Raw genomic sequence first — 13,978 nt, 5'->3', positions numbered from 1 at the left:
GAAAGAAAAAATATATAAAGAAATAGTGAACATTTTAATAAATTTAATGGAAAACATAAACACACAGATGAAAATTACTGGGCACGGTGATACACACTTGTAATCCTAGCACTTTGGGAGGCCGAGGCGAATGGATCACCTGATGTCAGGAGGTCGAACCCAGCCTGGCCAACATGGCAAGACCCCATCTGTACCAAAAATACAAAAATTAGCTGGGCATGGCATTGGGCACCTGTAATCCTAGCTACTTGGGAGGCTGAGGCAGCAGAATTGCTTGAACCTGGGGTGCAGAGGTTGCAGTGAGCCAAGATTGCACCACTTCACTCTAGCCTGGGTGAATTAGCAGGATTCCATCTAAAAAAAAACACAAAACACAAAAAACAAAAAACGAATGAATAGCAAATGTTTTTCATAAATTTAATGAAGAACATAAATCCCCAAATCCAAGAAGTTCAACAAACCCTAAGTAGAAGAAGCAAAAAACCACACACTAAGGCACATTGTGATTAAATTGCTAAAGACCACTGATAAAGAGAAAATTGTAAATGTTCAGGAAAAAAAACCCAGAAGGCATGGAGGAGCAAAGGTAGGAATTGTTAAAAAAAACGTTCACTTTGAATGAAGAGACCTTCCAAACAGGCTTTGTGTGAGCAGCATGGCTGTTTATTCACCTGGGTGCAGGTGGGCTAAGGCCGAAAAGGGCATTAGCAAAGGGCAGTAGGATAGGAGTTGGTTTTATAGGTTTGGGTAGTTTTTTTGGGGGTGGGGGTATTGCAGAGTAAGTTTAGTTACAGAGGTGGGGGATAGGGGCAAGGAGTATACAAATCCAGTTAAAATGGCAAGATTGGGTGAGAGGTATTTACATTATCATAAGAACAGTTAAGATGGCAGGGTTGGGTGAGAGGTATTTACATTTTCATAAGAACAGTTAAGATGGCAGGGTTGGGTGAAGGGCTTGTGGGAAGCTCCACTGGGTGATTAGGGACAATGGCCAGTGCAGGCAGGCGGTGGAAGACTTGAGCCGAGGCAAGCAGGACTTGACTTTCAGGCTCCAGGCTTGCATATGGAGACCTAACAGGAGTGACAGACTTCTCGTCAGAAACTGTGAGGCTAGTGATGATGGAACCAGCAGTTTTAAATTGCTGAAGAAAAAATGATCAACTTAGAATTTTTTGCCTATCAAATATATCTTTTAAATATAAATATAAATACTTTTTGACATTTCTCCTATTTTCTTCTTCTTTTTTTATCTTTTTTTTTTTTTAAGATGGGGTTTCTCCATGATGGCGTGGCTGGTCTTGAACTCCTGACCTCAGGGGATCCACCCACCTCAGCCTCCCAAAGTGCTAGGATTACAGGCTTGAGCCACCGCGCCCGGCCTTCTTCTTTTTTTAAAATACAGGTATTTATCACCAGCAGACATGCTGTGTCAAATGTCAGAGTTTTTCAAGCAGAAGGAAAGTGACGCCAGACAGAAATTTAGATCTATACAGGAGAATGAAGAGCACTGAAAATGGCAAATAAGTGAAAAATATAAAATACTTTTTATTTTTAAAAAAATATCTTTGGCCAGATTCAGTGGCTCACGCCTGTAATTCCAGCACCTTGGGAGGCTGAGGCAGGCAGATCACTTGAGGTCAGGAGTTCAAGACCAGCATGGCCAACATGGTAAAACCCTGTCTCTACTAAAAATACAAAAATTAGCCGGGTGTGGGGGCAAGCTGTAATCCCAGCTACTCAGGAGGCTGAGGCACGAGAATTGCCCCAGTCCCCGTGGTGAGGAGGGAGTGAGAAAAGAAGAGTAGAATTTAACAGTATGGGTCCCGGGGGCACTCTGGCTTGGGGTGAACTTGGCACTGAGCTCTGGGCTCCACATGCTTTTATTAGGTGCATTATCTTGTTAATCTTGCCGGCTGTGGGGAGGGGAGGCAAATGCGGTTCTTCTAAGAAATGCTAACTTAGAACACTTGAGTTTTACCACCCATTGTTTATCAAGGTTCATCTGGAAAGAGGCACAGCTGATAAGGCGCCTTAAGGTCTGACCACACACAATGCATCAAGGGGCTTTTATCTCCCAAGCATTGTGGACACAGAGCAATCAGAATTACTCCATATTCTGAGAACGTAGGCAGAGCCTGTGGCGTTGGGTTTCAGTTATCTCGGCCCTGAAAGGCTTTTCGGACCTGCAAGCTCCCATCTGTAAGACCCTCCCGAGTCTTGTGAGCAGAGGTTGCATTCCTTCCCAGAGTTCTTGTACAAGGCCTCTTTACGAGACCTTCATGCAGACCCTATGCTGGGAAGAGATTGTGGGACCAAAGCAGTCTTGGCTGCCTTGGAACCACACCGCAGCGTTCCGCAGTTTTAAAGCACTCTCAGATGGTCTTCACTATAGGCCTCCTGTTTCCACTTGATTTCTGCTTTTACAGACCTTAAACAATTTGTATTTTACTGTACGATAGTTTGGAGTTTTCTTTAGTTCAACATTTGATCCATGGCACAAATCTCAGTGTATAAAAAGCAAAGCAAGCTTGTAATTATTTAACTATAAGTAACACAGGTCTGCCCCTAGCCATCTTGACCCACAGGGTGGGAGGATGGAAGAATACTGTTGTAAGGTCCTTATCTATGAAATGGTAATTTAAAGATGGACTGTGGTAAGTTAAAGATATATATTGCAAACTCTAGAGCAAACACTGAAAAAATAAAAGAGATACAGCTAAAAAGCTGTATCTCCAAATGGTAATAACTGATAAGAATGAGATTCTGACATATGCTACAACATGGATAATGGTAAATCTGGATGGTAATAATACAAAGGTTGGCTTCAGAAGAAGGAATAGAACCAGGGATAAAGAGGGACTTTTTATGATGATAAAATGATCTACTCCTAAAGAAGACATAATCTTAAATGTTTATACTTCTAATAATAGAGCTTGAAAATAAGTGAAGTAAAACTGAGAGAATTGGAGGGAAAAATTGACATATTTACAATCATAATTGGAGGTTTCAACAAGAAACTTTAATGTAATCATTTTTAAAATACTCACTTAATCCAAAAGTGATCAGGAGAGGAGAGGAAAATGAGCAAAGGGTAGATGGAGCAAATAGAACACAAATAATGAAGTGGTAGAATTTAACTCAACTAGACTTAAGATTGCATTTCTATAAATGGGCTGAACACTCCATTAAAAGGTGCAGGTAGACAAATTGGATAGAAAAGGAAGAACCAATTATATGCTGTCCACAATAAACCACTTTAAATATAAAGATCCAGATAGGTTAAAAGTATTAATACAAGGATGGAATTGAAAGCAGAGTCCTAAAGAGATATTTATACATACATGTTCATAGCAGTGTTATTCACAATAGCTCAAATATAGAAGCAACCCAAGAGTCCATCCGTATTGATGATCTAGGCTTCTGTCTAAAGAAACCTGAAAAAGAAAAGAAAATTAAACCCAGCATAAACAGATAGAAATAATAAAGAGAAGCCGGGCGCGGTGGCTCAAGCCTGTAATCCCAGCACTTTGGGAGGCCGAGGCGGGTGGATCACGAGGTCAAGAGATTGAGACCATCCTGGTCAACATGGTGAAACCCCATCTCTACTAAAAATACAAAAAATTAGCTGGGCATGGTGGCGTGTGCCTGTAATCCCAGCTACTCAGGAGGCTGAGGCAGGAGAATTGCCTGAACCCAGGAGGCGGAGGTTGCGGTGAGCCGAGATCGCGCCATTGCACTCCAGCCTGGGTAACAAGAGCGAAAACTCCGTCTCAAAAAAAAAAAAAAAAAGAAAGAAAGAAATAATAAAGAGAAGAGTAGTGGAAAAATCAGCTGACATTCCCATTGTTTCCCTGTAGGTAATCTGTCTCTTCTCTCTGGTTGCTTTTCAGATCTTCTTTATGCCTTTGGTGTTCTGCATTTTATATACTGTTTAATTATGGATTATCTGTTATTGCATCTGCTTGTAATTTCATTGTACCTCCTGAGTCTTAAGGTTGATGTCTTTAATAAACTCTAAAAAAATTACCAGTCACAATCTCTTTGAATTTTTCCTTTCTGCATTTTATCTATTTATCTTTTTATGGAACTTTGATTATATGTATATTAGACCTTCTCTATGCTCTAAGTCTCTTGCATATCTTTCATCGTATTGTCTTTCTGCCATTTTCTGCATAATTTCTTCATCTGTCCTCTTTCACAAATTCTTTCTTTAGCTGTGTCTAGTCTACTGTGCAGCCTCTTTTAAACATTTTTAAATTGCAATTTCATATTATAAGTTTATTTTCTAGAAATGTTATTTATTTATTTATTTATTTTTTTTGGAGACAGAGTCTCACTCTCTCGCCCAGGCTAGAGTGCAGTGGAGTGATCTCAGCTCACTGCAACATCTGCCTCCTGGGTTCAAGTGGTTTTCCTGCCTCAGGCTCCCAAGTAGCTAGGATTATAGGCACCCACCACTTCTCCCAGCTCATTTTTGTGTTTTTAGTAGAGACAAGGTTTCACCATGTTGGCCATGCTGGTCTTGAACTCCTGATCCACCCATCTTGGCCTCCCAAAGTGCTGGGATTATAGGCATAAACTACCGTACCTATTTGGTTCTTTTTAAAATATACCTGGCTAATTTTGATAGTTCCTTATAACTGCATTATATTTTCACCTAACTTATTTATTTAAGCATATTAAATATTCTTATACCTCAAAACTGATAATTCCAGTCTTTACTGATCTGACTATAGTTTTTGTTTATATATTTTTTGCTAATGGTAGTCATTTTCTCACCTCATGAGTGTTTTATAATTTGAAGACTGTACTTACGTTCGTGGCACTTTGTACAGATTGATTGAATCTTCATTTGAAATACATTTTGTCAGCCGGGTGTGGTGGATCATGAGGTCAGAAGTTTGAGAACAGCCTGGCCAACATGGTGAAACCTCGTTTTTACTAAAAATACAAAAATTAGTCTGGCGCGGTGGCAGGCACCTGTAATCACAGCTACTTAGGAGGCTGAGGCAGGAGAATATCTTGAACCCGGGAGGCAGAGGCTGCAGTGAGCTGAGATCAATCCACTGTACTCCAGCCTGGGCAGCAGACCAAGACTGTCTCAAAAAAAAAAAAAAATTTTACTTATGAGAAGATTTCTATTTCTTCTGCTTGTGCCTTGGATTCTACCAACCAAGTGAGAAAAAATGCACAAGAGGTAAAAATTTTGAGACCTTGCATGGTAGACTGTATAATGGCCCTACAAAGAGGTTCATATTCTAATCTCTGGATTCTGTAGGATATGTTACCTTACATATCAAAAAGGACTTGGCAGATGTGATTAAATTGCCTTGAGATGGGGAGATTTTCCTGGATTATCTGGGTGGCTCCACTGTAACCAGAAAGGTCCTTAGAAGAGGGAGGCAGAAGGGTGAGCATCGGAGAGAGACTGGAAGATGCTATACTGCTGACTTTAAAGATGAAGAGGTCACAGCCAAGGAATACAGGCAGCTTCCAGAAGCTGGAAAAGGCAGGGAGACAGGTTCTCTCCTAGAGCCTATGGAAGGCACGCAGTCCTACTGACACCTTGATCTTAGCCCAGTGAAATACACTTCAGACTTGTGACCTGTAAAACTGTGACATAATTAATACCTTTTTAACACCTTTAAAATTGTCTTTATTCTCCTCCCTCAAACTTGGTTGCTATTCTGGTTGGGTAGGATTCCAGGTTGGAAATCATTTTTCTTCAGCATTTTGAGGCACTGCTGATTGTTGTAGCTTCAAGCATTGTGGCTTAGAAGCTGATGCCATTCTGATTCACTCCTAGGGCAGAGGAAGGTGGGGTCATCTATTTAGCAAAGGGAGAGTAAAGACCAGAACCAAATTAGAGGTCTTCCAGCAAAGTGGAGTGGAAGGCTGGGTTGGGAAGGTGTTAGGTAGGCACTACTTAGAGTTTAGAGTGTTAAGGCACTGGGGAAAAGATAAGTAAAAATTTTTTCTTTGTGAAGCTTAGTTTGGATGAGATTGGTGTAGAGTAATTTTTGTATATGTATTTGATGAATAGTTGGTTTTCTTCTTTTCTTTCTTTCTTTTTTTTGAGATGGAGTTTTGCTCTTGTCACCCAGGCTGGAGTACAATGGCACGATCTTGGCTCACTGCAACCTCCACCTACGGGGTTCAAATGATTCTCCTGCCTCAGCCTCCTAGGTAGCTGGGACTACAGGCTTATGCTACCACGCCCAGCTAATTTTTGTATTTTTAGTAGAGATGGGGTTTCACCATGTTGGCCAAGTTGGTTTTGATCTCTTGACCTCATGATCCACCCGCCTCGGCCTCCCAAAGTGCTGGGATTACAGGCGTGAGTCACCATGCTGGCCCTGAATATTTGGTTTTCTAGATCCTTTTCTGGAAATCATTGCTGCTTTGTATGCAAAAGGTGGGTTTTTGGATTATGTTGGAAAACAGTGATTGAATGGAATATTTATGTATTTGTCAACTATAGTGCATAGATAGGGTAATGTTTCAAGAAGTAATTATGTGCATTTTCCCATTAGTCCTCACAACAGTCCTCCAGGGTAAGTTCTTTTGTTGTCCCTATTTTATATATGAGAGGCTTAGTTAGGTGAGTCACTTGCTCAAGGTCAGTAGTTAGTAGCTAAGCCAGATCTGTTTGGTTCTAAGGAACGTGTATATTTTATCCTGTCTATTCAATTCATTTTACCGTCACTGTGATAATCGGTGTTTTTCTCATTTATCTCAAAGAAAGTCATAATACATAGCTGTGTTTCATATTTATATTTGACTTTAAAAGCAGTGAAATAAATACTACTAAAGGTATTCTGTCAACAGTCAGTGAGCACAAGGTAAAAGCAGATGTTCTGTCTTAGCGATTCATGCTAGAATGGTGGGAAGATTCCTCTAGTACCTGAAGGACCAGAATCAAATCACACAGGGCTTTCAGCTACAGAGACTACGAAAGGTGTACTACAGGACACAAGATAATGACTTTAATTGGTAATTAGAAGCAGGTCTCTTTGCTATTCCAGAACCCTTTTCTTCTTGAACCTTCTTCCCCCACCTTCACCAATATGGTTTTTTACTGTAATAAATAATTTTGGTACAGGTAAAATTCAGTGGTAATTTTATCTCTAGTTGTAACTAAAATAATAAACCTATATTAAGCAACGTATTAATTGAAACATTTCCAATAGCTAAGGCCTATTCATGTAGAAAGTAGTTGAAAACATATATTCAGGCCGGGCGCAGTGGCTCAAGCCTGTAATCCCAGCACTTTGGGAGGCTGAGGCGGGTGGATCACGAGGTCAAGAGATCGAGACCATCCTGGTCAACATGGTGAAACCCCGTCTCTACTAAAAATAGAAAAAAATTAGCTGGGCATGGTGGCACGTGCCTGTAATCCCAGCTACTCAGGAGGCTGAGGCAGGAGGATTGCCTGAACCCAGGAGGCGGAGGTTGCGGTGAGCCGAGATTGCGCCATTGCACTCCAGCCTGGGTAACAGGAGCAAAACTCCATCTCAAAAAAAAAAAAAACAAAACATATATTCAGACCAATTTTTCACTTAATTGTTGTAATTCTTTGTGTAAAAGCAAAAATAAATAAATAAACGAAGTGGAAGGTGGGGAGGGTGAGTGCCAAGAGGTGGAGTTAAGACAGCTAGGTTAATGTAGGTTTCATTGTTGTTTTCCTTCTTTATTCTTGCATACTCAAAAGTAAACATCTTAGCAATGGTGGGCCATTTCCAAGTTGATCCTGGTTCAGTGGAACCTCTTGAAGTCCTGAGCAGCCTCATTAGCCCTCAAAATCAAGGTGCTGAGGCATATTCCATAGAGACTCAGGGCTCCTTCCACCTCTAAATAGCACTCAGAATTAGACTTCATAGAGGTGTTCTAGATCGAGCTAGATCTGTCAGCAAACCCCAGTCCCAACCTACATCTGCAATTTCTCTGCATCCTTTATTTCATCCATCCCTTCGTCTAGCACCTACATTCTGCCAAGTTCTAGGAAATTAACAAAGTCCCTGACTAAAGACTTTATTATATTCTAAGAGAGAAGAAGAATGAGGATAACATCAGGCAGTAGTAAATAGTTTGAAGAATACCAAATCCATCAACAGAAAGGGATTTCTTCAATGTTTTTCCATATGCTTTCACCAGATAGTTGTATTCTCTTGTCATGAAAGACAATACTGTCTCACATTAAAGACCTTATTGATATTTTAACGTTTACTGACCAATTAAGAGAGAATTCTGTGTTGTTTTTTCTCTTTACTTTATTTTCATTCTTTTCCACTTACATGGTGTATCAGTTATCTACTGCCACATAACAAACTATCCCAAAATACAGTGGCTTAAAACAGCCACCATTTATTTGGCTCCCCATTCTGTGGTTTGGTTGAGCAGATTCTGGTCTGGGTGAGTTCAGGTGATCTCTGCTGACTAACTTGTGCATCTGCAGTTGGCTAGAAGGTTGACTGGTAGCTGGACAGTCTACAGTAGTTTCACTTACAGTCTAACTAATGGCAGGCTGTTGGCCAGGTATACAGAGGACAGCTGGACTGTTAGCCCTGGCTAACTTGGGCTTCTTCACATGGTAATGGTGGCAATTTTGGTCCCAGTATCAAGGGAGTGGAAGCGGCAAGGTCTGTTGAAGTCTGGCTGTGGGAGGTGTACAGCATCACTTCTGCCTCATTCCGTTAGTAAAAGCTGGTCACAAGATCAACCCAGATTCAAGGGGTAGAGAAATAGATTTCTACTCTTGATGGAAGGACCTACAGCATTATGTAAGAGTATTACAAAGAGTAAGATGCAGTGAAGGAAAGAGTTCGTAGCCATTTGTGCAATCAGTCACACGTTGTAAACTCCTCCCATGAACATATTCTATAACTCTTAGTGAATTTTTAGGAATTATGATATGGGGTTTTATTATCTAAGAATTTATATGATTCAGTGTTGCAAAGACTGTCCTATTCTTGGAAATAGATGTTACCAGGGAACAGTTAGTTTTCATTCTGTTCCTCGTAGGAAATAGTCTTTTTAACTTCCTTTTGTTTTCTGGTGGAGTTAGCATTTAACTTGCAGCTTTCTGAAATGAATATATAGGGTCTCTGTATGATAATTAACTGGTGATATGTTAATATTACCCATGACAGGCATTGTAGATTAAAGATACACACACAGAGTTTGACTGTTTAGTTTACCTGATCAGTTACCTTAGTGCATTTTAAAGTGTGTTTGTGTAACAAAATGTTCATAATAATAACTAACATGTATTAAGTACTATCTGTAAGACACTGCCTAAGTTATAGGTTTCATCTTAGTTTATTTTCATAACAAAAAACAAAAATATAGATATTATTAGTAGTACCATTTTAGAGATGAAGAAACTTATGCTTAGAAATTCACAAATATGCCCAGAGCCACATGACCAACGTTCTTCTCTAAGATTCAACAAAGATGACATCATAATTCAGACTATAGATCTGCCAACATTCAAATGGATCTAGTTGTCCAGTGTTATTTTCTTTTTTTTTTTCTGAGATGTAGTTTCGCTCTTACTGCCCATGATGGAGTGCAATGGTGCAATCTCAGCTCACCACAACCTCCTCTGCCTCTGAGGTTTAAGCTCCTGCCTTAGCCTCCCGAGTAACTGAGATTATAGGCATGTACCATCTCGCCCAGCTAATGTTTTGTATTTCTAGTAGAGATGGGGTTTATTCATGTTGGTCAGGCTGGTATTGAACTCCCAACATCTGGAGATCCGCCCATCTCAGCCTCCCAAAGTGCTGGGATTACAGGTGTGAGCCACCGTGCCTGGCCTGTAGTGTTTTCTAACTCTGCTTTTAGATGCTCTTACAACTGGGCCTGTCCCTTCCGTAGACATTGGAGTACCTGAACTCCACAGAACCCCAGGTTACATACTAAGGACACAGGTTGTTAGGGCTCCTGGATGGGGATAAGTGTGTTTATTTTAAACCATGTGCTTTTGGCTACTGAGCTTATGACTTCAAAGGTGAAAGCTTAAGCACGTTATTAGACTTCTCAAGGGAGTACCCCTAGATTGGGAGAAAAGTTGACATTGCGTAATATTAAATTTTTCTTTTAAAACCAGGGCTGTTTTGTTGTTGTTTACAATTTTAGAGTCTGGACTGAGAGTCCGAAGTGCAGCCACCTCTCTGACCTCTTCCCCCAAGAGTTAGGGAATACGCTCTGCCCCCAGGCCACCCAGCTTTCCCTTGCTCTCCTGGATGGGACCCTGAAAATTCCCTGGAATTGTAACCTCTTCCTTACTGCTGAGGCTAAGAAGAGGTTCTACTTTACTCCATTAGATGGTTTTTCTTTACATCTGTGTAGATTGTGGCTTTTTGCTTTTTCTTTTTATTTTTATTTTAAAACAGGAAGGACAGTTATCTGATATTAGAAATCAAGGAAGCAGGCCGGGCGCGGTGGCTCAAGCCTGTAATCCCAGCACTTTGGGAGGCCGAGGCGGGTGGATCACGAGGTCAAGAGATCGAGACCATCCTGGTGAACATGGCGAAACCCCGTCTCTACTAAAAATAGAAAAAAATTAGCTGGGCATGGTGGCATGTGCCCGTAATCCCAGCTACTCAGGAGGCTGAGGCAGGAGAATTGCTTGAACCCAGGAGGCGGAGGTTGCGGTGAGCCGAGATCGTGCCATTGCACTGCAGCCTGGGTAACAAGAGCGAAACTCCGTCTCAAAAAAAAAAAAAAAATCAAGGAAGCAATATTTGTATTTGTCACAATAGGCTCAGACTAAAAGAATTATGCTATAAATAGTTGTATTGAAGAATATTTGAAATATTTTTAAACTATTTGTTTGAAACTATACCTATTTGTATAATGTGACTGGATCAAATTGAGTGTATCTTTGGGTGGCACCAAATATGTTGGTTTCTTGCATGGATTGATTATTCTGAACTTCATGATTTCTGTGGGTCTCAGATGGGTGGAAGTTCCCATCTTAGTCCTTAAGACTCTGACCCCAATTGTAAGAGTTGAGGAATTCTGTGATAGTTATTAAGATAAGCAATATTCCTAAGAAAGAATATTATTATAGAAATTTTCAAATGTCAAAAATGTTTGAAAGAATAATGTAACAAAGCCCCATGTTCCCACTTTAACTACTGTCAACATATGCCCAATCTTCTTTCAAAGTCAGTCCTGGACATGTTATCCATAAGAAGTCTTCCTGGCCGGGCGCGGTGGCTCAAGCCTGTAATCCCAGCACTTTGGGAGGCCGAGGAGGCGGGTGGATCACAAGGTCAAGAGATCGAGACCATCCTGGTCAACATGGTGAAACCCCGTCTCTACTAAAAATACCAAAAATTAGCTGGGCATGGTGGTGCGTGCCTGTAATCCCAGCTACTCAGGAGGCTGAGTCAGGAGAATTGCCTGAACCCAGGAGGCGGAGGTTGCGGTGAGCCGAGATCGCGCCATTGCACTCCAGCCAGGGTAACAAGAGCGAAACTCCGTCTCAAAAAAAAAAAAAAAAAAGAAGTCTTCCTGAAGACATTCAAAAGAGGGAACTCTTTGCTTTGGAACCCTGATGAGATCACGTTAATCACTGCTTCTAGGCCTGTAGCTGAAGGAACCACCAGCTTTTTCAAACCTCTAATCTTTCTGCTTCCCTTTTCCAGGGCCCAGTCATATATGCGCAGTTAGACCATTCCGGCGGACATCACAGTGACAAGATTAACAAGTCAGAGTCTGTGGTGTATGCAGATATCCGGAAAAATTAAGAGAAGACCTAGAACATATCCTCAGCAAGAAACAAAACCAAACTGGACTCTGGTGCAGAAAATGTAGCCCATTACCACATGTAGCCTTGGAGACCCAGGCAAGGACAAGTACATGTATACTCACAGAGGGAGACAAAGATGTGTACAAAGGATATGTATAAATACTCTATTTAATCTTCCTGATGTGAGGAGCCAGTGTTGCATGATGAAAAGATGGTATGATTCTACATATGTACCTATTGTCTTGCTGTTTTTGTACTTTATTTTCAGGTCATTTACACTTGGGAGATTTCAGAAACATTCTTATCACTATCATTTAGAAATGATTTGCCTTAATGGAGACAGTGGCAGATCCTGTAGTATTTCCAGTAGACATGGCCTTTTAATCTAAGGGCTTAATCAGTCGTAGCCTTTACTGTAGTTGGAGGATGGCGATGCTATGATGGACACATATCCTGGTTGGCCTTTAACACAGTGTCAGCACCGTTTATTTGTTTGCAGCTTTTGAAAAATACCTGTTGGCTATGCCACTTGAAAACAATTTGAGAAGTTTTTGTTGATGTTTTTCTCACTAAAATATGGAGCAATTGTTAGCCTTACATGTTGTATAGACTAAATTGCACCCTTGAAATGTGTTGTTTCAATTTGTGGATTCATAATAGCAAGATTAGCAAAGGATAAATGCCAAAGGTTACTTTATTCTGGTTACCTTTAGATCAATACTGATTAAATAGAAAATCCAAGCTTTGCTTGAGAACTACTGTAATGTGGAGAGTAAAAGGTATTGGTTTTATTCTTTGCTGATGTCTTTTCAGCTTGAAATAACAGTCCCCATACAGCTAAAGGAGAGGAGTTTCTTTCCTTCTAAGTAGGCAGAAATGGGATCATTATATTGCCACTCTGCAATATCCCAGAGTTCACTCTTTAGAGAATCACCTTCTTTCACTTTTTTTTTTTTTTTTTTTTTTTTTCAGGTAGAGGCTCATTATGTTGCCCAGACTAGCCTTGAACTCTTGGGCTCAAGTGATTCTCCCTCCTCAGCCTCCCAAGTAGCTGGAACTATCGGTGCACCTCTGTGCCTGGCAAGAATCACCTTTTTTTTTTTTTTTTTTTGAGACAGTCTTGCTGTGTTACCAGGCTGGAGCTGGAGTGCAGTGGTGCAGTCTCAGCTCACTGCAACCTCCACCTCCCAGGTTCAAGTGATTCCCCTGCCTCAGCCTCCTGAGTGGCTGGGACTACAGGCGGGCATCACTATGCCCAGCTAATTTTTTGTATTTTAGTAGAGATGGGGTTTCACCATGTTGGTCTGGTCTTAATCTCCTGACCTCAGGTGATCCACCTGCCTCGGCCTTTCAAAGTGTTGGGATCACAGATGTGAGCCACTGCGCCCCGCCAAAGAATCACCTTCTTTATGAAGCATCAGTCATGGCTTTATAACAGCTTCATGGTGCTTCAAAGACTATTGAGGTTAACGAGAGCCTAGATTAGACCGTTTGGCTGCCCTTCCCTAAAACTTGTTTTCTCCCATTCACTAACCCCCACCCCACTTAGAATCTGTGAGTTTTTACTTTCTACTGGGAATGGAAAGCATGGTAAAGATCATTAAACACTTATGTTGTCATTTCTCCCATTTTCTTTTAAAATTCCCCCCTTTTAACATTGTCCTAAAGCCCACAGTTATGGAAAGAATCGCGTCTAGCTGGTCTGTAGAGTGTGTTTGGGTAAGTGGCAGCAAGGGGTAATGTTACTTTTCCTCCCCTCTAGCTTGGACCCCACTATGAGCTGCTACTTTTTCTTCTCGTCTTGTTATCTTCTGGGTATGTTTGAAGGCTGAGTTGTAAGAGAATTCATAAAGGGAATAAAACAGGATTGAGATTTCAGGGTGTGCACAAGGTGATAAGATAAAGGGCATATGAGCTTTAGAATGAACTCTGTCTCACACCTGAGGCCTTTTGTGTTTTGAGGAACTATTTTTGTTTTATTCCTGTAATGCTCCACCTTAACATACCACATCTGTGTAAGTCAGTGGGGATCAGGTTTTGTCACCACACACATCTTCTGGAGCTGGGCAGCGTCTGCTCTGTGTTCTGTGTGGAATGGAGAAAAATATGCCTGCTCTGCCGCCTTCCATAATCACAGGCCCAGCCCAAGAGAGTAACACACAGCGACATACTGCTAGACATTTCCACAAAGTGGTCAACTCTGCCTGGCATCCTCAAACT

General features: G+C 41.0%; 1 protein-coding gene across 2 annotated transcripts in view; it reads left to right on the top strand.

Annotated features, from left to right (window-relative positions):
* The window catches only part of MPZL1 (myelin protein zero like 1), a 64,906-nt gene extending 51,221 nt beyond the window's left edge, over window positions 1-13,685 (top strand). For both annotated transcript variants that reach the window (XM_039459900.2, XM_039459899.2), the window contains one exon: window positions 11,655-13,685. In XM_039459900.2, coding sequence (XP_039315834.1) covers window positions 11,655-11,679 — 25 coding nt within the window. In that variant the 3' untranslated portion in view covers window positions 11,680-13,685. The remainder of the gene's footprint in view (window positions 1-11,654) is intronic.
* Window positions 13,686-13,978: the final 293 nt, after the last annotated feature.

Source organism: Saimiri boliviensis, chromosome 19 (genome assembly GCF_048565385.1).
Source record: "Saimiri boliviensis isolate mSaiBol1 chromosome 19, mSaiBol1.pri, whole genome shotgun sequence".
In the NCBI taxonomy this organism is placed as follows: domain Eukaryota; kingdom Metazoa; phylum Chordata; class Mammalia; order Primates; family Cebidae; genus Saimiri; species Saimiri boliviensis.
The sequence above is the reverse complement of the archived record's forward strand: the minus strand, read 5'-3'. Positions and strand labels throughout refer to the sequence as shown.